We start from the raw sequence: 27,570 nt of genomic DNA, 5'->3' as shown, positions 1-27,570 counted from the left end.
CTTCCTTTATGTGATATTTGATGCTGTGGTAGTTTGTTTGAATGCAATATCTTTTTTTAAAACCCAACAACGTTAGTTTGTAACACTTGTTTTCAACTCTTGCTGTGTGATTTTACTAATTAAAATGATATTCATGTCTTATAACTGTAGGTTGAGTGTGATACCTACTTTTATTAGATCGAAAACACCAAAGCCTTGTTCAAATCTGCGCAAAACCAAACGTTACAAATACTGTATATCGATTCCTTACTACAAAATAACGTGGAACCCGCCATCACCTTTTTAATAAACTTTTTTTTTGGTTTCGTGAATTATACAGAATCACAGTTTATTTGAACCGACACGATATGTTAACTTTGCAACCCATTTAAAAAAAACCTAAAGGGCCATTTTGCCATTTGTTTCTTTAATTTTCTCAGATGGCCCCTGTCCTCGTCTTCAAACTAAAAAAAAACACATCTTGTTTTTATCAATGATAAAGATTATGACATTCTAATGTGACGTATTGCCTGAACCAAATACGGTATATTTTTTAAAAACATGACGGAATTTGAGTTCCACGCACGCGAAGTAAGTTTTAAATTTATGAGAAGGTGCACGGAAATTTTTGAGTCTTGACCGTCTCCCACGTCACAAAATGAGTTAAAAAACAGACGTCTAAATTATACTTCTAAATGAATTCCAGGGGCACAGTATTTGCCTTGGCATAAAACCGACATGTCAAGTAACTGGTTATGCAACCTCGAGTCCTTTTTATTAAATATAAATGTGAAATTATACAGTACAGTATAACGTCTTTTCAGTTCTGTGGTAAAATGAAACATGGACACATACATACACCTACTGTAAAATACAAACAACACTCAATTAGATAATGTAATACTGTCATTGCATCGTATAGTAATGAAATGTCAAATGATGAAATTTAAACTATTATTATAAATAAAATCAACTCAAAGTTTAAACTAAGCTGATAAACCGATAAATAACAGTAATAAAAATGGTCGATCTTTTATTAATATTGAACGCAGCACAGTCGTTTGTAACACTTGTTTTCAACTCTTGCTGTGTGATTTTACTAATTAAAATGATATTCATGTCTTATAACTGTAGGTTGAGTGTGATACCTACTTTTATTAGATCGAAAACACCAAAGCCTTGTTCAAATCTGCGCAAAACCAAACGTTACAAATACTGTATATCGATTCCTTACTACAAAATAACGTGGAACCCGCCATCACCTTTTTAATAAACTTTTTTTTTGGTTTCGTGAATTATACAGAATCACAGTTTATTTGAACCGACACGATATGTTAACTTTGCAACCCATTTAAAAAAAACCTAAAGGGCCATTTTGCCATTTGTTTCTTTAATTTTCTCAGATGGCCCCTGTCCTCGTCTTCAAACTAAAAAAAAACACATCTTGTTTTTATCAATGATAAAGATTATGACATTCTAATGTGACGTATTGCCTGAACCAAATACGGTATATTTTTTAAAAACATGACGGAATTTGAGTTCCACGCACGCGAAGTAAGTTTTAAATTTATGAGAAGGTGCACGGAAATTTTTGAGTCTTGACCGTCTCCCACGTCACAAAATGAGTTAAAAAACAGACGTCTAAATTATACTTCTAAATGAATTCCAGGGGCACAGTATTTGCCTTGGCATAAAACCGACATGTCAAGTAACTGGTTATGCAACCTCGAGTCCTTTTTATTAAATATAAATGTGAAATTATACAGTACAGTATAACGTCTTTTCAGTTCTGTGGTAAAATGAAACATGGACACATACATACACCTACTGTAAAATACAAACAACACTCAATTAGATAATGTAATACTGTCATTGCATCGTATAGTAATGAAATGTCAAATGATGAAATTTAAACTATTATTATAAATAAAATCAACTCAAAGTTTAAACTAAGCTGATAAACCGATAAATAACAGTAATAAAAATGGTCGATCTTTTATTAATATTGAACGCAGCACAGTCGTGCACATTTTATGCTCAAATATAATTCCTTCCACAGTTGGCCAATTTTTTCAGACTTGCACGGTGCTCTTCAAAGAGGCTAGTGTTGGTGACTTCGAGATTTGGGGGCGTGTATACAAACTGGACTGTCAAGAAGGTCTGACAGAGCAGCGGGCGGAATAGCCAGAGACACAGGGGTCCATGTTAGTGTGTTTCTGTGGTTTTGAGATCAGGCACAGTCGGATTCACTCTGGAACTCATCCAAGATTTGTGTCATGGAACTGGAATCTTACATCATTTGCATCCTTTCGTCTGATTGGCTCAGAAGACTTTTGGCAGTTTGGTTCAGGAATCCTTCCCGCCCCCACCCCCTCCTTGAGCCCAAGTAATAGACTGGTGATAGACTCTCCCTCCCAGTCCTTCGGAATTAGTAGGCTAGTAAATTGTTCCTGTTTTGAAGACTATGCGTGTGAGATAGGTTTCTTTACCTTCAAAATCTCCTGCCAGTACAGTAGACTAACCCCAACCAATCCGGGACAGACTTGAGACAGCCCCCCGACCCTGAGCATGCTGGGGACGGAAATAAAACTCCTATTGCACAGCAGTTTCACCCATTCCAGGTTTTACTACCAGCTTGATCAGCCCCGGTGTTTATAGGCAACAAGCTCAGGGGTGTCTTATTAAACTCCCAGTGAAACCAGGACTGGATCACACTGCTGTGCAACGGGAGCCTTATTTCCATTCCTGAAAATCAATAAACAGCAATACGTCTGTAGGTTTACCAAGAGGAGCTGTTCACCCAGCTATAAGGGAGGAACAATTTATTTCAACATTAAACTCCTGGCTCCTGATTATTTCAATATTAATAATAATAATAATAATAATAATAATAATAATAATAATAATAATAATATACTTCATTGAGGGGAGTTCTGAACCCCAGGACTGGGTGCACCAGCAGCAGCAGCAGGGCTAGTGTGAGTTTCTAACCCTGCTCAAACTCCTGGCTCCTGATCATTTCAATATTAATAACAATAGACTTCATTGAGGGGAGCTCTGAACCCCAGGACTGGGTACAGCAGCAGCAGCAGCAGCAGCAGCAGGGCTAGTGTGAGTTTCTAACCCTGCTCAAACTCCTGGCTCCTGATCATTTCAATATTAATAATAACAGACTTCACTGAGGGGAGTTCTGAACCCCAGGACTGGGTGCAGCAGCAGCAGCAGCAGCAGCAGCAGGGCTAGTGTGAGTTTCAAGCCTAGCTAGCCCCTCACAGACAGGGTTATTTTTATCAGTGGGCATAGACACACAAACAGAGAGCTGTCTCCTGGAAATACCGGGCGGGCCGACTCTTCCATTTCTGTCTTGTGTTGGCGCTTGCAAGCAGCTTTATTGCTCTTTCAAGAGTCAGTTTTGCAACCTTCCCGTACTTTTTTAAGCCTCCAGAGAACTCTACCATTGTTCTCCAAATCTGACTCAATCTCAGTACAAAACAAGCATCACTGCCCCCCCCCCCCCCCCCCAATTCCCCTTTCCTTGATGGTTCATGTCTCATGCATACAGCCTCCCTGCTTCCCAGTCCCTCAGCTTTAACCACTAGAGCCACACTGCTTCCCTCCCAGTCCCTCCTCAGCTCTACTAGAGCCACACTGCTTCCCTCCCAGTCCCTCCTCAGCTCCACTAGAGCCACACTGCTTCCCTCCCAGTCCCTCCTCAGCTCCACTAGAGCCACACTGCTTCCCTCCCTCCCATTCCCTCATCAGCTCCACTAGAGCCACACTGCTTCCCTCCCTCCCATTCCCTCCTCAGCTCCACTAGAGCCACACTGCTTCCCTCCCTCCCAGTCCCTCCTCAGCTCCACTAGAGCCACACTGCTTCCCTCCCAGTCCCTCCTCAACTCCACTAGAGCCACACTGCTTCCCTCCCAGTTCCTCCTCAGCTCCACTAGAGCCACACAGCTTCCCTCCCTCCCTCCCAGTCCCTCCTCAGCTCCACTAGAGCCACACTGCTTCCCTCCCAGTCCCTCCTCAGCTCCACTAGAGCCACACTGCTTCCCTCCCAGTCCCTCCTCAGCTCCACTAGAGCCACACTGCTTCCCTCCCTCCAATTCCCTCCTCAGCTCCACTAGAGCCACACTGCTTCCCTCCCTCCCAGTCCCTCCTCAGCTCCACTAGAGCCACACTGCTTCCCTCCCAGTCCCTCCTCAGCTCCACTAGAGCCACACTGCTTCCCTCCCTCCCAGTCCCTCCTCCCCTCCCAGTCCCTCCTCAGCTCCACTAGAGCCACACTGCTTCCCTCCCAGTCCCTCCTCAGCTCCACTAGAGCCACACTGCTTCCCTCCCTCCCATTCCCTCATCAGCTCCACTAGAGCCACACTGCTTCCCTCCCTCCCAGTCCCTCTTCAGCTCCACTAGAGCCACACTGCTTCCCTCCCAGTCCCTCCTCAGCTCCACTAGAGCCACACTGCTTCCCTTCCTCCCAGTCCCTCCTCAGCTCCACTAGAGCCACACTGCTTCCCTCCCAGTCCCTCCTCAGCTCCACTAGAGCCACACTGCTTCCCTCCCTCCCAGTCCCTCCTCAGCTCCACTAGAGCCACACTGTTTCCCTCCCTCCCTCCCAGTCCCTCAGCTCTATCTACCAGATCCACACTTCCCTACACCCGCCCATCCCTCTCTGTCTCTCCTGAGTTTTAGAGTTCCACACTGTAGACTCTGTGTGGTTTGTAGCTGCACGCAGTTTCAGATTAGCCATCTCAATAGCGATCCTGTTTGTCAATACTTTCCACACAAAGCAGGCAGACGGGAACCTTTGTTTTTTGCACAGTGACTTGTTGTCTGATGTGAACAAGCAAACCCACTAAAAACAGAGCAGAGAGACGGAGACGGAGACAGAGACAGAGGGCGTGCGGCTGGTGTTTTGTCCTGTAGGAAGTGTAAAGCTCATCTGGCAGAAGAGAACAATCAGTCCTTTTGAAATGCAGCCTGTGCTATTGCTGTATCAGTGCCCTGGGATTTGTATAATTGCTGGTATTGTCAACATCTCTGTTTTCATTCCCTTTCCTTTTTTAAATGGTTTTTGAAACTGTCATGATGGGGGCAAGAACAGAAGAACTGGGTTTCTGGGAACCAGAGACTAGTTTTGTATTTTTTGGCCTGGGAATACAATTGAAGCTGTCTTTTTGTTTTGGAAAATTCAAATACTTTTAGAAGAATACACAGCAGTTTACGTGTTCTTGTGTTAAAGGAAAGGTAAAGCTAACTATAAGAAACTAAGTCAGGTTGACAAACATTTGTCTGCTTGACTTAGTTCTACTTCATATGGCAGTGCCTTAATTTTGATACTCATTATTTTAGCGGTGCCATAAGCTTGATTTGACTATAATCCTATAAGACACACCTGTTGCCTATACACAGGGGCTAATAAAGCTCATAGTAAAACCTGGATTGGGTAAAACTGCTATGCAATAGGAGTCTTATTTCCATCATTGTAGCGCCGTAGGGTTGGGGAAGGCTTGTAAATTAGTGCCATGTGTATTTAATTGAATCCGCCCTGAATTTGGGCAGAAAGTTCTGTACGGGAGGGGGTTAATTTGACCCCAGATTCACCTTAGAATTTGTTTTCCAGATGTGCTCCCAACTGAATTGTCACCCCCTCCTAAAACCACAGCCCTGAGGCAAAGGGGAACAGGGGGAGGGAGGAGGAGGGATTGGAGAAAACGTTGGTCACAGACTCCATCCTGGAATTTTTGGAATTTGGGAATTTCCCGGAATGTGATTCCGGAGCCACAGAAGAGCACTGAGAGTTGCTTAACGACATTCCCGTCTTTGCCTTAGGATGGCTGTGACGAGGATGGCTGTTTTCTGTAGGTTTTGGCAGCCCAGTCTAATGCTGGAATATACACTATTACGAAATGATCTCCAGTGGCTCTGAATGTACTGTGTGATTTCAAGGGTTTACAGCTACTAGGGTGTATTTTTTTGGTTTGGAATCTAGGGGGTAGGGGTCAGAGGTTATCTGGGGTCAGGGGTCGTGGTTTAGGGAGGGGGAGTGTAGAGCAGATTTATTACCTCTCTCTGTGCGACACAAATCTTAATGACCTCGTTATCGCCAGATGGATGGCACTAATTGATTTTGAAAAATTCTTCTAGCGCTGTTTATTTTTCTTCAAGCAGCATTTCAAGGTTAGAAACTCACACTAGCCCTGCTGCTGCTAAACCCAGTCCTGGGGTTCAGAGCTCCCCTCAATGAAGTCTATTATTATTAATATTGAAATGATCAGGAGCCAGGAGTTTGAGCATGGTTAGAAACTCACACTAGCCCTGCTGCTGCTGCTGCACCCAGTCCTGGGGTTCAGAGCTCCTCTCAGTGAAGTCTATTATTATTATTATTAATATTGAAATGATCAGGAGCCAGGAGTTTGAGCAGGGTTAGAAACTCACACTAGCCCTGCTGCTGCTGCTGCACCCAGTCCTGGGGTTCAGAGCTCCCCTCAATGAAGTCTATTATTATTAATATTGAAATGATCAGGAGCCAGGAGTTTGAGCAGGGTTAGAAACTCACACTAGCCCTGCTGCTGCTGCTGCTGCTGCACCCAGTCCTGGGGTTCAGAACTCCCCTCAGTGAAGTCTATTATTATTAATATTGAAATGATCAAGAGCCAGGAGTTTGAGCAGGGTTAGAAACTCACACTAGCCCTGCTGCTGCTGCTGCTGCACCCAGTCCTGGGGTTCAGAACTCCCCTCAATGAAGTCTATTATTATTAATATTTGTTTGAGGAGGGTAATAAACAAAACAAAAAAAAAAAACAGCCAAGGTAAATATATAGCATAGCCATGGGAAAAGCATGGGGGAGAACTACAAAATTACTTTGCAAATATACTACTGTGTTATAATATTTCAACACGTCTTTTTTTTTTTTCCTATTTCTCAGGATTCCTGGTCGTGATTTTTTTTTCCCATCATGCCTGAGTGGGCGCACCGGTTCGGTGAAAAAAAAGCCAGTAACCAAGGTGAGAGTCCAGCCCCTGTTTCCATCAGCCAGGCTAACTCTGCTCAGAAGTGTGCGCGCTGAGAACCGCTCCCGACTCTTGTGCACGTTGACAAGTCCTGCAAAAATGTTAGAGTTTAATTCCTAACTGTAAGTAATTCTTGACTACTTAACTCCTTAACTACTGAGCGCTCGGTAACACTGAATCTTGAAAATACTAAAAGAAACGTAATAAATTCAGCCTGAGCTGGATGTCCTGCAGTGTTTAGAGGAAGAACAATCTATTTCTCCTGACTGAGCAAAGATGTTCCTTAGCTGACTTACCTTATGATGGTGTGATTTTGATTATTCAGGTCACGTTTTTTGCACAGCGCCTGAGCAATGCATGCAAAAATTGCAAGTGTAATATGCAAAATATGACCGTGTGGTGAGTGTCTGAGGGTTGGTGCAGGAACACGAACTTGATTGTCATGATGTAGGGCTGTATTTTGTTTCATATATAAACTGTGATACCTTCTTTAAAACCGTAATGCAATATAGGTACAGTGCTGTGTAGCCCATCGTGACTATCGTGATATGTACGTACTGTCTCACGACCTGCATGTTGGGATGCATAGTGTGTTGGTACACCTCTAGTCCGTAGTGGTTCGGTTTATATTTTTTGACAAAGTTTCAATGCAAAGACTTTATCAGACTTGAAACAGCAGGGCGGATTTTGAAATCGGATTCAAAATACAAGGTTTGACGTCGATGCCTCCTTTTGGAAACAAACACTGTATAAATAGACTGCATTCAGAGTGGAAGTTTTACACAGGAGAGGGAGAGGGAGAGGGATTAATTAACAGAGACTGTTAATAATGAAGAACAATAAATCATAAACTGAAAACACACTAATTTAACAAATACATATATAATTATAATCATGCCCAAACTGCTCAATATACAATATAAGAGACACCCAACAGACTACATAGTAAGTTATGTGAACAAGGTGCAGGTTTTGTACACACAGGCACGCATAAAAGTCATTTTGGTTCAAGGGCTTTATTTAAAAAATACATAAAACATCAAAGAAGCCGTGTTGTGAAGTCCGGCCTAGTCTAGGAGTGACGGCACGACAGCCTTTTCTCAGAACTCCAGCCTACTCTCTTTAATCCTGTCGCCTAGCAACCGCGAGGTAGCCTTTCATGGGAGCGTCGGATGCTACTTCAATGGAGAGGATACACACACAGGGTTCAGTATTTAAAGCCAAAACATTTCCAATATTTAGGTAAAAAGGAAAGCAAAAAAAAACAACATCCCTCGCTTTTCATAAAATTAGAAGCCTGACTGGTTTAATTTAGTCACAGGGATTAAAACATAACCTGTATCTCGGATCAGCTGCATCACACACCACTGTTTTAAATGCTACAGAAATCAACAAGTAAAACGCCATGACCTACATCTGATATGTGAAAATGTAACTGTGATGTACAGACAGGAGTCTGTGCACAGGTGCAGAAAGCGTTCTTTGCCTGGTGCTGAAAGAGGGGCTAGCGTGAAACTGAACTGCATTCTAATGAACACACGAAACATTCTCTTTGAACCGTTGCTTACAACTTAACTGATACAGTGAGCGTTTTGATGGGGAGCAAGATTGCATCTGCTGACACTATAAAGGTAATACGTATTTCTTTCAACGATAGCAAGTATTGAAAAATGAAATGAAACGAAATTAATTGCCCTAAATGCGATTCTTCCATTACCCGAACCCTAATGTGAAGGTTGCTCTGTGTGTGTGTGTGTGTGTGTCTTACGCTCCGTATTCAAATTCTCTCAGCCGGCCGGTCATTAAAAGACCTGGCCTGTTTTTCCACACCTTTTTTTTCCTTCCTGATTCTGATCAGCTAAGGAATGTCCTAACCAAGTTCGCTCTGCATTTGAACAGCTCTGTCGACTGTGCACACAGCTGATGGTGATTAAGAGCTTGATTTCAGATTGAGAAACCGTCAAAGATTTCAAAGTAACTGTACGAGAACAGGAAGCTGTGTTTAGCACAAGACAGGTTTGTACTCCACTCCCTCCCTCCCTCTCTCTCTCTCCCTCCCTCTCTCTCTCGCTCTCTCTCTCTTTCTCTGTCTGACTGAAATAATTATCATTCCACCAAAGATGAGAGACGGACGTACAGATTAAGGTAGAACAATGACAGGTTCTCTAGTGAATTCTAGTGTTCTCTAGTGAATTCTAGTGTTCTCTAGTGAATTTTTAAACCCGTTAACAATGGTTTTAATGCTTTATTTAATATAATACCTAGACTAGATCACTGTCGACTATTTGGCTTGTTTCGTTTTTCTGGTTTTGTTGTAGACTTTCGTTACAGAGCGTTGTGATGTTTGTTTGTAGTTACACCATGTGGGTTGCAGAGAGAAACTGGGGTGATTAGTGGTTGAACTAGGAACGGGTAGCGTTGACTGGTTTTGAACTGGTTTCGTTTTTGTGGTATACTGGTACGTTCTTTTATGAGAACAGACTTTTTTAAATTCTTCTGATGTACTGGGGTGCACAATATCCCAAAAACAGTACAAGTTCATGTAAATTTATCGCGATGATCACAATATATAATATTTAAATGCTGAACGATATTCTGTCCTATAGTTTTTTTTAATCAAACTTTATATTAAAATAGATTTGCTAGTTGTCTGTTTGTAACCGTCTTCCAGAGCCTGCTGTGGATTGTATGAAGCCTTGTTGACAGTCCAGTTGGTTTGCATTCCTCCTCAGTGTAGCTTTTTTTCACTCCAGGCAAGTCCCTGGGAGCTGAGAGCTGGGTTTACATAGAAGCCTTTCACAAACACGTGTTTTTTATATTTTTCTTTTTGTGACGGTTTGACTGGTTTTGTGTAAATAAGACATGTGGTGGTTCTTGGGGTGCTGCAGCACTGTGGTTCTGAGGACAGGAAGCTCACAGAGACAGGAAGCGGCTGACTGTTTTTTTGTTTTTTCTTTCTTTGTGCACACCTCCTGTTTCTCCTCCTTCCAAGTCAAATTTTCAACTCTGTTTTATTTAAGCAGAGTAGAACCCTTGATCTCATTTGCGAAGGGGTTCCCAGCTGGAGAAGGCTGCAAGAAAAAAACGTTTTACAAATCAACGACTCGCTGTTTTAATAAATTAGCTGCAACGTTTGGGCGTCCGATTTCTCCAGAGAGCCTGGTAGAGACTGATGATGCTGTTTCAGTTTGAAAGCTGCACAGTGATTTACAGACGCATGTTCTAGGAACACTGAGACACACACAGTTCTGAGGTCATCCGATTTTAATCTGTGTCACAGATGATCATGCCTGTGATGTCTGTAGACAGAGACTAGCTGTGTTGTGTTTTATCAGGTGGGTGTGTGTTGAAATTAATAAATGACATTGTGGTCTCCTGCTGGAGTCGGATAGGCAGCTGTGCACCTCTGTGGTTTATTGAACTTCCTTTTAACAGAAAACTGCAGCCTTTGTGCAATACCAGCACCTTGCAACGATCCGGTACAGCGCTGGGGAGACTTTCTGAGTCAAACTGAAATGACGGCGCTCCTCGAATGAATGAACAAGCTTTGTAGCGTCCTGTTTGATTCTCCAGGGATGGAAATATGTGTCCTATTGCGTAGCAGTTTCACCCATTCTGGGTTTAAACGCAGGCTTGATTCACGACAGTGTGTTGTTAACAAGCTCAGGTGTGTGTTCTTCATACCTGTCAACTTTTGAAAATACAAAATCGGGAGTGGGGGGGGGGGACTCTCCATGAAATTTCTTGCAGCATTGTATGTGGATGAATGAAATAAACACAGTGGCTCTCTGTCTGTGGATTCTGAGAAAGACTTCAGGTCGAAATGTCACAGAGAGTGGTTTTTTGTCTAATTGCATTTATCACCGTCGCAGGAATGGCAGTTGCACAGCAGTTTGATCCATTCCTCGTTTTACTGAGTTTAATAAGACGCACCTGAGCTTGTTACCTGTACACGCTGGGGCTAATCGTAGTAAAACCTGGAATGGGTGAAACTGCTGTGCAATGGGAGTCCTATTTCCATCCCTGGCATTTATCTTTGCATGAAAGTCAGGTAGTACAGAATCTAATCTGTCTGTCTGTCTCCTCTGCCCCCAGCTCCCCCTCGCCCCTCCTCTGTTTCCTCTCTGGGTGGTATCGTCGCTCGAATGGCCTCATCCGAGCCGCTGTCCGGAGGGAGCTGCACGTCGGTCAACACGGTCTGCTCGGACAGCGACCGGCCGGTCAGCCTCAGCTCCTCTGCCTCCTCCGCCTCCCTGCCGGAGAGCCACGCCTCCTTCGGGAGCGGGGGGTCCCTGGGGGGGTCTCTCCCCTACGGCAGCACCCCTCAGTACCCCGCCCCCCAGCGCAACGGCAGCGACATCAGCCTGGACCTCACCCCCTTATCCCAGCTGGAGCTGAGGCCGGCAGGGGTCCCCCCCAGACACCCCCCCTCTCCCTGGGCCTGCCAGCAGGAGGACCGGGCCAAGCTGACCAGGGAGGAGAGGGTGGTGCTGGAGATCGTGGAGACAGAGCAGGCCTATGTACAGGACCTGAAGAGCATTGTGGAGGTAAGAGGATGGTTATAAAAATAGTCATTTTTCATTTCCCCTGCCCCATGCTTTCCCATGTGCATTTACTGTAGTTTACTGTAGTTTACCATAGTTTGCAATGCTTATTTTTTTTTTTAGTGAGAAACGGTTTTAACTGGGTTTAAACAATAAATCAAATGTCTTAATAATAATAAAAAAAAATTTACCCCCTGATGTAACCCGTCGCTCTGAATGGATTGATCAGAAACAAGGTAGATGGAGTAAGTTAGTCTTCCCTTGCTAAGTATGCTTCACCATGCTTTGACCTTGTCACCAGGGATTATTATTATTATTATTATTTATTTCTTAGCAGACGCCCTTATCCAGGGCGACTTACAATTGTTACAAGATATCACATTATACATTATTTCACATTATACAGATATCACATTATTTTTACATACAATTACCCATTTATACAGTTTGGGTTTTTACTGGCGCAATCTAGGTAAAGTACCTTGCTCAAGGGTACAACAGCAGTGTCCCCCACTGGGGATTGAACCCACAACCCTCCGGTCAAGAGTCCAGAGCCCTAACCACCACTCCACACTGCTGCCACACTGCTGCCAATTCGAGGGTATAACGGATTGCCGTTATACCCTTGAATTAAAAACACCTTTTAAAGCTACAAGCTGTGGCAATAAGACTCCTATTGCACAGCAGATTCACCCATTCCAGGTTTTACTACCAGCTTGATCAGCCACAGTGTGTCTAGCTAACAAGCTCAGGTGTGTGTGTTATTAAACTGGCTCAAAGTGCTGTGAAATGGGAGTCTTATTTCCATCACCGGGTTTGCATTGTATTCAATTAGTGGTTTCTGTCTTTTTGAAAATTGAACATCTGTGCTCTAAACTGTGGCATGTCTGAATACTAATAGTTTTATTTTTTTTTGTACAAAGTGTTTTGTTGTTTTGTTGCAGTCTGTGCCAATATTGCGCAAGACCGTTTCGACCGCTCTCGTGAGAGAACGGAATGACGTGAACATTGCCAATTCAGTTAACCTTGAAAAGCAAGCAGCATTCGACACCCAGCGACTTTCTCCAGAACTCGCAGTGAGAAATAAAACAAACAAAATAAGCACGTACCGCGATCCGAAATGACTTCTTCCGTTTTCGTTTCAACCCAGTTTTAGCGACATTCTGTAAAATGTGAAATGTCACTGCAGAAGCAACTACGTAAATTTTATAAAACACTTGCTCAAAATAAAACACTTAGAAATGAAGTTGCTGTCTAACAATGCTTTTTTCCCTTCTACAAATTGACCACAGTATTTCTGCAGAGTGTTTTTGTAACTCTTTTCATACTGCATATAGAGAAACAACATTTAAAACAGCGGAAATTAAATCTGTTCAAATTAAAATCCACTGAAATGGACGATTGATTGTCCAGTGTTTGTGTCTAAAATACGACTGAGTGAATAATTATTATTATTATTATTTATTTCTTAGCAGATGCCCTTATCCAGGACGACTTACAATTGTTACAAGATATCACATTATTTTTTTGCATACAATTACCCATTTATACAGTTGGGTTTTTACTGGAGCAATCTAGGTAAAGTACCTTGCTCAAGGGTACAGCAGCAGTGTCCCCCACCTGGGATTGAACCCACGACCCTCTGGTCGAGAGCCCAGAGCCCTAACCACTACTCCACACTGCTGCCCTAATTGGGGGTAAGAATGGGGTGGCTGTGTGTGTGTGTGTGTCTCTGTCTCAGTCTATGTGTGTGTCTCAGTGGCTGTGTGTGTGTGTCTCAGTCTCTGTGTGTGTGTGTCTCTGTGTGTGTGTGTCTCAGTGTCTCTGTGTGTGTGTGTCTCAGTGTCTGTGTGTGTGTGTCTCTGTGTCTCTGTGTGTGTGTCTGTGTCTCTGTGTGTGTATGTCTCAGTGTCTGTATGTGTGTGTGTCTCTGTGTGTGTGTCTCAGTGTGTGTGTCTGTGTGTGTGTGTCTGTGTCTCTGTGTGTGTGTGTCTCTGTGTGTGTGTGTCTCTGTGTCTCTGTGTGTGTGTCTCTGTGTCTCTGTGTGTGTGTGTCTCAGTGTCTGTGTGTGTGTGTCTCTGTGTGTGTGTGTCTCAGTGTCTCTGTGTGTGTGTCTCAGTGTCTGTGTGTGTCTCTGTGTGTGTGTCTCTGTGTCTCTGTGTGTGTGTGTGTGTCTCTGTGTGTGTGTGTGTCTCAGCGTCTGTGTGTGTGTCTCTGTGTGTGTGTCTCAGTGTTTCAGTCTGTCTGTGTGTGTGGGGGTCGCCGTCTGTGTGTGTCTCAGTGTGTTTGTGTCCTCCATCTGTGTGTGTGTGTGTTTGACGTTTATCAGACTTCGGAAAGGAAATGCTGTGGAATACGGAGGTATATGGTTTTCCTTTGGGGGTGGGGAGCAGCAGGTCTCAGGAAACAGGCAATTTTTTACAAATGTGCCATTCTCTATGAGCCTTGAAATTACAGGAGAGAGGGAGGAGGTCAGAGTGGAGAGATGAGATCGAGGAGAGAGTGGGAGAGGAGCGGTGAGAGAAGGGAATGAGATGACAGATCGAATGATCTAATCTGCCTGGTTTATAACAAACAGAACTGATACAGGAATGCGTTTCCCGCAAGCGCACTTGCATTTACCAAAATGAATGTGGATTCAAAACAGCTGACCAATCCTTTTGTATTCATTAAGCAGGGATGGAAATAAGACTCCTGTTGCGTAGCGGTTTCGCCCATTCCAGGTTTTACTACGAGCTTGATTAGCCACAGTGTGTGTAGGTAGCTGTGTCTTATTAATAAACACACAGTGAAACCAGGAATGGATCAAACTGCTGTGCAACGGGAGTCTGATTTCCATTCCTGTTAAGCCTTCCTTCTCGCATCTGTACTGTGTTTCCTGAATAGCATCCACTTTAAATCCAATTTGAATAGTATTTATTTTGTATTTTTATTTTTTAAATACCGACTTCCCTAAATTTGAAGCGTGCTTTTTGGCAATCGGAAGATCTTGGTGGCACAAAACGCAATCCGTTTATTTCTGATCCACCAGCAAAACATCACTTAAAACCATGTCCCTGTTTCTAGTTAAGGCTGAGACTGGGGAGCAATTGCATTGTGTATGCAGTCTGGTCTAGTCCAGCACAGTCCAGCACTGTGTTGTGGATCAGCTGTGAACGTCTGGTTTTAATTGGCTCCCTTCAGGGATGATGTCAAGTTTACAGTCAGGGAAGGGGAGCGAAGCCCCTCGTTCATGAACCTCAGCCAAATAGGACAGGAAATTGAGGGCAGGTTAAGGGGAGAAGGGGGGGGGGGGGGGCTTGTAACCCCCTGGGAAATTTTTTGGATAAGGCGGAGGGAGGAGTCGAGAGGCCCTAGGATTAGAGAAGGGGGACGGAGGTTCGATTCCTAAAAATAAAGAAAACTCTCTGACCTACTTTCTAGCTTTCTAAAAACTCAGTTTTTTTTATTTTTTATTTATCAGATTTGATCCCAGATTAAGGGCATTAGCCACAGTTCTCTGCAGCCTCCCTTTGCCTCTGCTTTTCTGAAGAGATCAGCGGCATGCCATTTTATTTAGAGAAAGGGAGGGAGGGGGAAATTCATAGCTCTTTAAAACCCTGCTATTCAGACAAAACTAGAGCTAAACACCTCCATGGTGCATACGTTTATGATTCCTTTGGCCCGGGTCACACACACACAGATGCTTGAATGCTTTGTTAAAAGCTTCTTAGCTACATTTATGTTCTTAGCCAATAAAAACCACAGGTTTGGAGATTTTTTGATCGTTTTCAACTTTTCTTTTTCTCCAAATGTTCATCTGTAAAGTAAAGTGTAATAAAGCATGGTAAATCATGGGTAAGCATTGTAAAGCACAGAGAGGTCTGGTAAATCATGGGTAAGCATTGTAAAGCACAGAGAGGTCTGGTAAAGCATAGGGAACATTGTAAAGCACAGAGAGGTCTGGTAAAGCATAGGGAACATTGTAAAGCACAGAGAGGTCTGGTAAAGCATAGGGAACATTGTAAAGCACAGAGAGGTCTGGTAAAGCATAGGGAAGCATTGTAAAGCACAGAGAGGTCTGGCAAAGCATAGGGAAGCATTATAAAGCACAGAGAGGTCTGGTAAAGCATAGGGAAGCATTGTAAAGCACAGAGAGGTATGGTAAAGCAAAGGGAAGCATTGTAAAACACAGAGAGGTCTGGTAAAACATAGGGAAGCATTGTAAAGCACAGAGGGGTATGGTATATTCCTCAACCTGACAAACGATGGTAAATGCACTGGGGAAAAAACAAAACAAAAACTTAATTTTTACGTTACAAAACAAGAAAAGGGTTTTTTTTTTTTTTTTTTTTTTAATCTAAGAAACACAAGAACATAACATGAATGTATGAATGTGAGGTGGCCATTTGGACCATCAATAGCTCCTAGTAGCTAGTTGGTTTGAAAACATGAGAAACTATGTTTTAATTTATAGTCATTTTTTTAAACTCATTTACAAGAGTACAGTGCCATAAGGGATTGGGTCAAGTAGACAAATTAGTGTGAATACAGTGTTTTTGTACCATTAGTCAGGGTCTAAGAACTCCAAAAATGCACTTAACCAGAATTCAACCAGGTGGCCTCCAGCGATGCCTTGAAGCCTGCGGTTTTCCTAGCAGCCTCTGCCCCAGGCCTGTGCACCCTTACTGGGAGGGCTGAGTGAGTCAGAGGGCGTCTGATTCAGAGAGTAGTGGGTAGCAGGTCTGAGTAGATGCCTTCTCGTGAGACAGACACTCAAGTGAATTTCCCAAGGCAGAAAAAAGTCAAATAACACAAGGGGAAGGAGAAGTTGACTTAGTCACCTCCTGAGTGTGTGAGTTCTGTGTCCTAGTGTTTACATTGCAGGGTTAGTGTACATATCAGTGTCAAGGAGCAGAGGGGTAATCTAATTGGGAAAGGAATATATAAGGAGAGCGTCTCAATATTGGAGCAGAAAGAGAGAGTGAGACCCCCCACCCCCCGAGATCGGAGGGGAACTGTGAAACCAAACTCTTGTTTAAGGAAGTGAGACAATGAAAGTTTGAATCGGATCCAAATATTCTTTTACTGCAGGGGAATTCTCTTTCTTTCTTTCTTTCTTTCTTTCTTCCTTTCTTTCTTTCTTTCTTTCTTTTTCAGAAAGTGGTATTTCTAGGAAATATCCCACCTATCTAATCGTTCTGCTTCTCCGGGTTCACTTCGTACATCAGTTTTCAGTCATCATTTAATTTTGTAAAGGAAATTAAAACCCTGTGTGGCCTCAAAAGAGCTCTCTAACATCTCCCTAAGTGCAGCTGGCACACCAGAGTGCAACCGTTAACCTGTCCCCCCTGCAACACCCCCTAGTGGATTTAAAAAAAAACCTACAGGAGTAAATGCTTGACATGTGACTCTGGTTTCTTGTTTGTGTTTTCCAGGACTATTTGGGATGCATTATAGACTGCGGAGACCTGCCATTGAAGCCGGATGAAGTCAGCACCCTGTTCTGCAACATAGAAGATATTTACGAGTTCAACAGGCAAGGGCTGATTTACATGTAGTTTTCCAATAGGTAGACAGGGGGCGCTAGAGCGACACTGCGGTAAACCTTTGATAAGTCAATAGAAGCAACTCTCAAACTTAAAAAAAACAAAAAAAACAGCGGTTTATATGTAATGATAGGGCAGCAGTGTGGAGTAGTGGTTAGGGCTCTGGACTCTTGACCGGCGGGTTGTGGGTTCAGTCCCTAGTGGGGGACACTGCTGTTGTACCCTTGAGCAAGGTACTTTACCTAGATTGCTCCAGTAAAAACCCAACTGTATAAATGGGGAATTGTATGTAAAAAAAAAAAAAAAAAAATTACGTGAAATAATGTATAATGTGATATCTTGTAACAATTGTAAGTCGCCCTGGATAAGGGCGTCTGCTAAGAAATAAATAATAATAATAATAATAATAATAATAATAATAATAATGAAGAAGAAAAGTCACTGAGAAACTGATAACTCGCTGAGAGAGAGAGAGAGACTGTAAAATAATGAAGAACTGATAACTCGCTGAGAGAGAGAGAGAGACTAAAATAATGAAGAACTGATAACTCGCTGAGAGAGAGAGAGAGACTGTAAAATAATGAAGAACAATAAATCATAAACTGAAAATTCACTATTTTAACAAATACATATGTAGTTATAATCATGCCCAAACTGCACAAGATGAAATTTCTTATACAATATAAGAGACACTACATAGTAATTTATGTGAATAGGCTCTGGACCCTCATTCACCTCCTGACTCTGAAGTCCAGTGCAGACGGGGGTAGCTGGCGTTGCTTGGGTTGTATTCCGAGCGATTTGCTGGTTTGGCCCCAGCTTTCACATGCAACCAACAAAGCTGTGCGGCCTGTGTGGGCTCGTAGCATTTCATGAAGAGAAGAGGGGGGGTGCAGATCACAGCTGCCTGGGAACACTCCACCCTTCTGCCCCCTCAGACTCTCTGGGAAAGCTGGCTGTGTCTTTAGTTTAGTTTCATCCGTGTTGCTCAAAATCTTCCACCTCCCTCCTCCCTAATAGTCTGGGTTTGTATTGCATGACAGGGATGGAAGTAAGACTCCTATTGCACAGCAGTTTCACCCGTTCCATTCATTTTACCCAAGTGTTTAAACCAGAGCTTTGTGGTGAAACTTGGTCAGGACATTCGTTGCACTAGCAATGCAGACAGAGAGACAGCAGCACTACAGCGGCAATTTGAAGGAAATGTCTTCACATTTGCGTGTAAGTCAACTTAGAATACAGCGGTACTCCAAAGATCAGCTCCTGCAACTGGAATGAAACCAGTACTCGTAAAACGAATTGGGGAAATTGTTTAGCATGAGAACGTGGAGAATTATTCAGATAAGCGCTCCACAGGTGAGGGTCGCTGGTGTCGATCGGGTTGATTTATCATTCAGAGTGAATCAAGTGAAGAAGCAGCTGCTGGTGTTTGTGTGGATCGCTGTTCTCCTCCACAGAGTCTCAGAAAAGCAGCACAAACCCAAGCGGCTGTTTCTTCACTCTGAATGATAAATCAACGCGATCGACACCAGCGACCCGATTTCTGCGGAAAGCTCGATCAGAATAATCTGCAGTTGCAGCTCAACAAACGAGTACAGTTTAAGTTTCCAAAAGCACAACTAGGTTCGTCCTTAAGTGTAATTATGAGAACCACAAATACACAAACGAGAACGGACTGTCCAAGCTTTGGCTGTATGCTTCGTGGCCAGAAATATTGCTACGTTCCATCCCGCCCTTACAGATTTATTTTAAAGCAACAGCTCCGATCCACCCGGTACTCGAGATTCGTTTTGGCAAATGCGCAAGGTACACGATGGAGTAATTTCCGTACCCCCAAGCCAAGCCGTAAAGTAACCCAGTTGCATGATCGTTCACAGATTGATTCGGGAGGGGGGGGGGGGCATGGACAGTCTGACAGCCTCCCTCTGCTGTTTCTGTGTTGCGTCGGATTGCTGGCCAAGTCCTTGGCATACACATTTATTTTTTTTCTTTGCACAGCAGGCAGGTAATGCATCTTCTTTTAAAAAGACTTTCCCTGTGGGAGCGCCCCTGCTTGACTCTGTTCTTTTAAGTTCATAATACACTCTGGGTTTCTTTTAAGCTTGTCAAAGTATGACAGATTGCTCGCTGTTTTGTTTAGGGGTTTGGCTGTCGAGGTACAGTTGACAACCACATTTGTTTAGTTTGCGAGAAAATTGGAACCCCAAGGAGGAAATGAGAAGATAGTGAATCACCCGCTGTCTGTCTGGGCTACCTAGCCCCCACATCGGAACCCAGGCCTCCAGAGAAAGGTGAACGACAACTAGCCTGCTGTCTCTCTCTCTCCCTGCCCCACCTTGGCAGGTGCTACGTTACCCTAGCAAGCTCTGTTCAGGGAGCACGGCGTACGTGACATCTGTGTGAACCCAGGCAGCGTTGCAGAGCCCAAAACATGTCGTTCGTCATCCTCTGCTCTGCGGTTTGGATTTGTTCAAACTGCCTTCGTCTCTGGAGCTCTTCCAGGATGCACATTTTCCAAATTTTCTCTCTTTACACAGTAGGCTTTGCTGACACTCGCGTGTTTTAAAACTGAGCTCCCAGTTGGCATGCATTACACACACACCTCTGCATCATTCTACACCCTTGCTGAATGATATTCCATGGCACTGCAGCAGCAATGCAGACAGACAGACCAACAGCAGCACTACGGTGGCAATGCAGACAGACAGACAGACAGCAGCACTACAGTGGCAATGCAGACAGACAGACAGACAGACAGCAGCACTACAGTGGCAATGCAGACAGACAGACAGACAGACAGCAGCACTACAGTGGCAATGCAGACAGACAGACAGACAGACAGCAGCACTACAGTGGCAATGCAGACAGACACGAGAGTGCTTTTATCAATTTAGAAAAGAAAAGCCCCCATTGGGCTCCCCAGACAGATCTTCTCTCTAGTTAGTACACCAGAGTAAACTGTAACCTGTCCCCCTCGAACGCTCTGCCCCCCTTGTGGATGTAAGAAATGGCACATTTGAGCTGTGTTGCATTTCTTACTGATGTAATCATCTGCTACAGTGTTGCAGAGAGTCCACGCGTTTGATCACCAGGACCAGGTTTGACCCCCCCCTTTCCCTGTTTTGCTTTCCGGCAGTGAGCTGTTGGAGGATCTGGAGAGATGCAGCCACGCAGCGGCCATCGCGGAGTGCTTCGTTGAGAGGGTGAGTGACCGCTGTACCCGCGGGTTCAGTCCAGCGAAGCAGAACCAGTTTATGGCGAGGTGGCACTCTGGCAGTATTCAATCAATATTTTTTTTTTTTTCTCGACTTCATTTAAATCTTTCTCACGTTTTTCATCCTTAACAATACACAGTCAACTCTCTCATGAATATCGAGGGACCTGCAAAAAAAACGTGTCTTCTCAGTAATTCTTATTGTCAATCTAAACGGTGAAACGCCACCTGCCACTGGTGCTGTTTAAACACAGCTGGCAAAGGTGGGCATGCAGCTACTGCAATAAGACATGACCCCCCTCCCCCGATCCACAAGCAGAGGAGAACTTGAAACATGTAGGGAATCAACTGTAAAATCAAGGTCAGGACATTCGGTCTAGAAACCAAAATGCCGTCCCTCTTCTTAAATAAGATACCTTTTTGTTTGTAAGTGAACCCCTGGATATCACCATGTCAATTAAAGCTCAAAGTCTAGGAATCGTTTGCCCTTCAGTCTTTTTTTTTGTGTGTCTATAAAAGCCTCTCTCCATAGAATTTCAAAGGAGCGACATCCAAACGCTTTGGGCTTTTTCCCACTTTGGCATTTATTTATTTATTTTTTTCAGTTGTACATACATAATTTGAACAAAAACAAAAAAAAAAATCCCCCAGATTTTTTAAATAAATGTATGTCTGAGTCAAAAAAAATTTCGGAACTCCTGGTGCTCGGGATGAGTTCTATTCCTAGCCTCCCGCTGTCCCTTCGTGGTGTAAATATTTTTCAATCTGGGGGTCGGCATCCTTCTCTTATCCCGAGGGGCGGAGATAGGGGCTGAGACCCGCAGGGCTTTCGGGATGTAGTATTTCAAAGCCAGCTGTCGACTCTAAACGCTAAACCGAATGTGAACTCCACTCGGTACAGCAGAAGACAGGACTGATCTGTGCAGTCCAGTTAAGGTTCAAACCATGCTTTGCGCTAATTTGTGTGTTTCCTTTCTCTTTGCAGAGCGAAGCCTTTGACATTTATACATTGTACTGCATGAACTACCCCAAGTAAGTCTCTCTCTCTGATCTCTCGACGGACTTAACCCTTTATTGTCACCAGGGTGAATACATGCAAGTCGTCTTCTTGTTGCTCAACATTCAACAGCTCTATATATATAATGAAATGTACTCTCTATGTAGTTTTGTAATTCTTATATTGTCATTTTTAGTGCTTTATTTTATTGAATTGAATTTATTTTATTGAATTGTTTTCTTCCATTCCATTTCTTTCCCTCGCTCTTTTCTCTCTGCCCCCTCCTCTCCCCCCTCCCTCCCCCAGCTCGGTGGCAGTGTTACGGGAGTGCATGAAGACTGAAAGCCTGGTGCGTTTCTTCCGTGAGCGTCAGACCAGCCTGTCCCACTCCCTGCCCCTGGAGACCTACCTGCTGAAGCCAGTGCAGCGGATCCTCAAATACCACCTCCTGCTGCAGGTAACAATCACAGAGCCCAGGACCCAGAGCCCGCAGACCCCAGAAACCAGAGCCCATAGACCCCAGAAACCAGAGCCCATTGACCGGGGAACCAGAGCCCATAGACCCCAGAAACCAGAGCCTGCAGACCCCAGAAACCAGAGCCTGCAGACCCCAGAAACCAGAGCCCATTGACCGGGGAACCAGAGCCCGCAGACCCCAGAAACCAGAGCCCGCAGACCCAGGAAGCAGAGCCCGCAGACCCAGGAACCAGAGCCTGCAGACCCCAGAAACCAGAGCCTGCAGACCCCGGAATCAGGGCCTGCAGACCCCAGAAACCAGAGCCTGCAGACCCAGGAACCAGAGCCCATAGACCCCCGAAACCAGAGCCTGCAGACCCAGGAACCAGAGCCCATAGACCCAGAAACCAGAGCCTGCAGACCCCAGAAACCAGAGCCTGCAGACCCCAGAAACCAGAGCCTGCAGACCCCAGAAACCAGAGCCTGCAGACCCCAGAAACCAGAGCCTGCAGACCCCAGAAACCAGAGCCTGCAGACCCCAGAAACCAGAGCCTGCAGACCCCAGAAACCAGAGCCCATAGACCCCAGAAACCAGAGCCTGCAGACCCAGGAACCAGAGCCCATAGACCCCAGAAACCAGAGCCCATAGACCCCAAAAACATGGCTGGCCTTTGTCCTCCAGAGACAGGTAGCTCACCGACATCCCCTCTGGAGTTCCTATGTGTAGAAAAGGATCGGAAGACACCCACTGACCCTTCGGGTCTCCTGAGCAGCTGTGCGGGGGCATTGCTGCAGCGAGGGAACGGGATTGGACGTTCTAAATTGGGGAGAAAAAATGTTTTGGAAATTCTAAAGTAAAACTATAGTTTTAACTTTTACCTGATGGAGAGTTTTTAAGTTCTCCAGTCCTCCACTAATAAGTTTGTGTGTGTGTGTGTGTGTGTGTGTCTCCCCTCAGGAGCTGTTGAAGCACTTTGATAAGAACCGGCCGGGCTATGAGGTCATCGAGGAGGCTCTTATCACCATGACAGCAGTGGCCTGGTACATCAATGACATGAAGAGGAAGCAGGAGCATGCTGTCAGACTGCAGGTCAGTCAGCCAGCCACCAGGGGGAGGCAGCGTAACGTTAGCTGGAGAACAATACATGGGGTCATGTGTGATATGAAGGTTGAAGGCAGGATTTTATTATATTCTCTGGTGATCAAGTGTATTACAGGAAATTGAAAGAATTGCTCACCAGTCATTATAAGAATTGAATTCCCTGTATTAATTCCATGTTCCCGAGTAAGAAATGATTGTTGATCACATGTATAAGGCATTGTATTTTCACTCGCCCATCAGTGGATTTCCAGCAGTGTTAATTCATGCATGCCTTATACATGTGTAATTGCAATTACTGTGATTTTTAATTGAACAAAGCAGCACTGTAATTGGAATTGCAATTCCAGCAAACAGTCCTGCTGCAGTTGTAATTGGCATTGGGTCTGGTCTCATGTTTTCAGATGCTTTTGAGTTCCACAAGGTTTTGCTTGTATTGTAGCTGCTCTGTTGGTTTCTGAGTCAGTGATTGCTGTGTATTGAAAGTGCGCCCTCTTGTGGCTGTGTGTGTGTGTGTGCTCACAGGAGATCGAGAGCGTCCTGTTGAACTGGGCCGGTCCGGACCTCAGCGGGTTTGGAGAGCTAGTTCTGGAGGGGACCTTCCGGGTCCAGCGGGTCAAGAAAGAGCGAGCCTTCTTCCTCTTCGACAAGATGCTCCTCATCGCCAAGAAGAGAGGAGACAGCTTCATCTACAGCACCCACATCTTCGTAAGCAGAGCCCAGCCTCTCCTCTCTCATTGCACGGATCTACAGCCTAACCCTAATTGCACACATACCAACAAAATATCTAAATGAATGGACGTTTTTCCATGTGCTCCTGTGTTCACTTTATGCTTACCCTCTCCCCCTCTCCCTCTCTCTCTCCCCCTCTCTCTTTCTCTCTCTCTCTCCCTCTCCCCCTCTCTCTCTCTCCCTCTCTCTCTCTCTCTCCCCCTCTCCCTCTCTCCCTCCCCCTCCCCTCCCTCTTCCTCTATCCCTCCCTCTCTCTCTCCCTCTCCCCCCTCTCCCCCTCTCTCTCCCTCCCCCTCTCCGCCTCTCTCCTTGCAGTGCTGTAACCTCCTGCTGTCTGAGAACCTGAAAGACTCTCTGAGCTTCAAAGTCTCGGACCAGACCATCCCCAAGCAGCAGTACATTGTGCAGGTGAGAGGCTGGGAGACAGCTGAACCACGCCTTTTAACACGTCACTCTCCCCACTTCAATACCACCTTCGTTGAGTGTCTCGCAAGCTTCAAACTTTGCTCCAATAACGCACCCTGAAATGTCGCCATAAAAATATTCTTATAGACAGCTTGTCTCTCTTTATAGGACGATAGATATTATATAGATTGATCAGTTGATACGGTAAATGGATGGATAGATACTATAGAAAGACGATAGATAGGCAGAACGATAAATGGGTAGATACTGCAGACAGATAGATACTACTGCGTATATACTGTATATAGATACTTCAGATAGGCAGATAGATACTACCTCAGGTCAGGGGAAGTTCGGGTGTCGGGACTCTCGGTTAATGCTGTGTTTTTTTTTTCAGTCGAGGAACCAGGAGGAGAAGCGGCTGTGGCTACACTACCTGAAGAGGCTGATTGTGGAGAACCACCCTACCTCCCTCCCGCAGAAGGTCAGGACTGAATCTGAACATCGGAGAACTCACACTCCACCATGGGCTCTGTTACACCCGTACTGAGTAAACACAGGGATGGCAAGAAGACTCATTTGATCCATTCCTGGTTTTACCATGAGTTTTTAATAGGACACACCTGAGCTTGTTACCTATGCACACTGTGGCTAATCGAGCTGGTAGTAAAACCTGGAATGGGGGAATCTGCAGTGCAATCAGGAGTCTTTATTTCCATTCCTGTTGTGAATACATCTGCAAATTCACAAGAGAGTGTATTGTATTTACCTGTCATTTCAGTCCATTCCATTGCAGTGTAGTCCAGTCCAGGGCATTTTTCCAGCCAGCTGCTTCACAGTTTTTTTTGGGTGGTTAGAACAAAGCCTTTCACTCAGAACCAGCTGGCTGGAAGGAAGGGAGCCACAAGCAATGACATCACTGCTTCCCACAGAGACTCCCAGTGTTGTTCAATTTTACCTTCCTGCTTAGTTTTTACTGCCCACCAGAGGGCAGCAGAGTCCAGTATTAATCGACTTGGATGTGATCTTTCTAACTCCAACCCCCCTCTCACTGTAACCCTTGGGTTGGGGGGAGGGGGGGGGGGGGGGGGGGTTAGCTCTGAGAGTTCCGTGGAATGTCAGAGGGCAATTATTCCATCTGTTCCAGTGATAATTAGTTGTGGATTGGGGGGGGAGGGCGTCTGTTCTGAAATATTAATAAGACTTAAGGAGGCTGTGTGGTCCAGTGGTTAAAGAAACGGGCTTGTAACCAGGAGGTCCTCGGTTCAAATCCCAGCTCAGCCACTGACTCATTGTGTGACCCTGAGCAAGTCACTTAACCTCCTTGTGCTCCGTCTTTCGGGTGAGACGTAGTTGTAAGTGACTCTGCAGCTGATGCATAGTTCACACACCCTAGTCTCTGTAAGTCTTGGATAAAGGCGTCTGCTAAATAAACAAATAATAATAAAAGACTCCAGCTACGGGATGCTTTATTGATTGGGTCTCTTGGAGTGATACCCACGGCTTGGTATTCTTTGCATAAACTTTGATCATCATCCCCTAACCTTCGCTAGACCGCTCAGATTGCATTGGGCAACACTACTGCGGATTTCAGTCAAGCAGACCTGTGTTTCGGCTGGTGCTGTCTTGAGCGAACGCTGAGATTCTTAACAGCTTTACCTTGACGTTCCGATTTTGAAGTTACGGCTTTTGGGTTTAACACTACAAACTGTTGATTTGATTACAAATTTGGAAACTCTCGAAAGAAATGTGTTCAATTCCATGACAAACGTACTATTTCTAAATGTAGCACTGTATAGCTATTGACGTTTTTCCCACTTTAGATGAATGTAGCCTGTAGTTAAGGGGTATGTGCGATCCTAGGATTTAATGCCTTGTATTTCTTTCAAATGTTTTTCAGGCCAGACAAGTATTAGGAGACAACTGCTCACCGTGTAAGTAAAGCTTCTGTTTAGCTTTTAAAACAGCCCCATTACTTCCCTGCACGACCCAGCGCAATGGCACAAGTCCCTCTGTGGATCTCTAAGTTCAGCTGGTACACCAAAGTGTAACCGTTAACCTTTCCCCCCCGACAACACCCTTGGTGTTGTAAGCAGTACATCGGAATAGGAAATACCTCAGAGAACAAACGTGATAGGGCAGCAGTGTGGAGTAGTGGTTAGGGCTCTGGACTCTTGACCGGAGGGTTGTGGGTTCAATCCCTGGTAGGGGACACTGCTGCTGTACCCTTGAGCAAGGTACTTTACCTAGATTGCTCCAGTAAAAACCCAACTGTATAAATGGGTAATTGTATGTAAAAATAATGTGATATCTTGTAATAATTGTAAGTCGCCCTGGATAAGGGCGTCTGCTAAGAAATAAATAATAATAATAATAATAATAATAATAATAATAATATATTTCTTAAAGGTCCAGTAAGGCTAGTCATGCTTCCCATAATCTAAAAATGATGTGCTTTTGATTAACAGATCCACAAGCCATGCAGTTCAACTCGGAGACCCTCAGGAAACCCGCCTCCTCTCCCCGATTGGATGATTGCAGGGGTTACCACAGGGGGAGACGCCAATCGGGTACGATTTACAGAACTGTGGTTACGCCCCTCTCCCGGTCTTTGTGGGAAAAGAAGTTGGCATTTTTCTGATTTCAGGGCGTTATAGCCTCCCTCTGCTCTGTGCCGGTGGAGCAGGGAAAGAGAAAGGGAGGCTGTTATACTCTCTGAACAGCCTCCCTCTGCTCTTGTTGCATGTTAACAAAAACAGTTTTATTATTATTATTATTATTATTATTATTATTATTATTATTATTATTATTATTATTATTATAGCCTCCAAAGTTGTTAAACAATTCCATATCCTGCAGTTTTGCATCTGCATATTCAGCCAGTCTAATCTCACTGCTCACCTGCTCCTTATCGCTGGTTTAGGAGGGGATTACTGTAAACTCATGAAATATTCAAATATAATACAATGTTAATCAAACAGACTCTGTCCACTTCTAAACCCTGCTGCTCTGGCTCTGACTTTCCCAGCTGAGATTAGGAGTGTCTGACTCTCTCCCTGTGGAGATTAATATACAAGATTACCTATACACTTGAGAGTGCAACAGTCCTTGACAGACGAGTAGAGCTTACAAGAGGCAAGGTGGCTGGGTGACAGACTCGTTAGCTGTATAGTCCAGTCACAGTGAGCAGGGTTAGCTGTATAGTCCAGTCACAGTGAGCAAGGTTAGCTGTATAGTCCAGCAGTCACAGTGAGCAGGGTTAGCTGTATAGTCCAGTCACAGTGAGCAGGGTTAGCTGTATAGTCCAGCAGTCACAGTGAGCAGGTTTAGCTGTATAGTCCAGCAGTCCCAGTGAGCAGGGTTAGCTGTATAGTCCAGCAGTCACAGTGAGCAGGGTTAGCTGTATAGTCCAGTCACAGTGAGCAGGGTTAGCTGTATAGTCCAGTCACAGTGAGCAGGATTAGCTGTATAGCCCAGCAGTCACAGTGAGCAGGGTTAGCTGTATAGTCCAGCAGTCACAGTGAGCAGGTTTAGCTGTATAGTCCAGCAGTCCCAGTGAGCAGGGTTAGCTGTATAGTCCAGCAGTCACAGTGAGCAGGGTT

At 44.6% G+C, this 27,570-nt stretch overlaps 1 protein-coding gene across 1 annotated transcript in view; it reads left to right on the top strand.

Annotated features, from left to right (window-relative positions):
* plekhg2 (pleckstrin homology domain containing, family G (with RhoGef domain) member 2) overlaps positions 1 to 27,570 on the top strand; it is a 31,451-nt gene that overhangs the window by 1,381 nt on the left and 2,500 nt on the right. The window contains exons 2-13 of the mRNA XM_059004527.1: positions 6,909 to 6,987; positions 11,089 to 11,540; positions 16,955 to 17,055; positions 20,202 to 20,268; positions 21,265 to 21,311; positions 21,583 to 21,733; positions 22,691 to 22,822; positions 23,357 to 23,539; positions 23,879 to 23,971; positions 24,366 to 24,452; positions 25,869 to 25,902; positions 26,437 to 26,538. Of these exons, the coding sequence (XP_058860510.1) occupies positions 6,939 to 6,987; positions 11,089 to 11,540; positions 16,955 to 17,055; positions 20,202 to 20,268; positions 21,265 to 21,311; positions 21,583 to 21,733; positions 22,691 to 22,822; positions 23,357 to 23,539; positions 23,879 to 23,971; positions 24,366 to 24,452; positions 25,869 to 25,902; positions 26,437 to 26,538 (1,498 nt within the window). The 5' untranslated portion in view covers positions 6,909 to 6,938. The remainder of the gene's footprint in view (positions 1 to 6,908; positions 6,988 to 11,088; positions 11,541 to 16,954; positions 17,056 to 20,201; positions 20,269 to 21,264; positions 21,312 to 21,582; positions 21,734 to 22,690; positions 22,823 to 23,356; positions 23,540 to 23,878; positions 23,972 to 24,365; positions 24,453 to 25,868; positions 25,903 to 26,436; positions 26,539 to 27,570) is intronic.

Source organism: Acipenser ruthenus, chromosome 30, assembly GCF_902713425.1.
Source record: "Acipenser ruthenus chromosome 30, fAciRut3.2 maternal haplotype, whole genome shotgun sequence".
In the NCBI taxonomy this organism is placed as follows: domain Eukaryota; kingdom Metazoa; phylum Chordata; class Actinopteri; order Acipenseriformes; family Acipenseridae; genus Acipenser; species Acipenser ruthenus.
The sequence above is the reverse complement of the archived record's forward strand: the minus strand, read 5'-3'. Positions and strand labels throughout refer to the sequence as shown.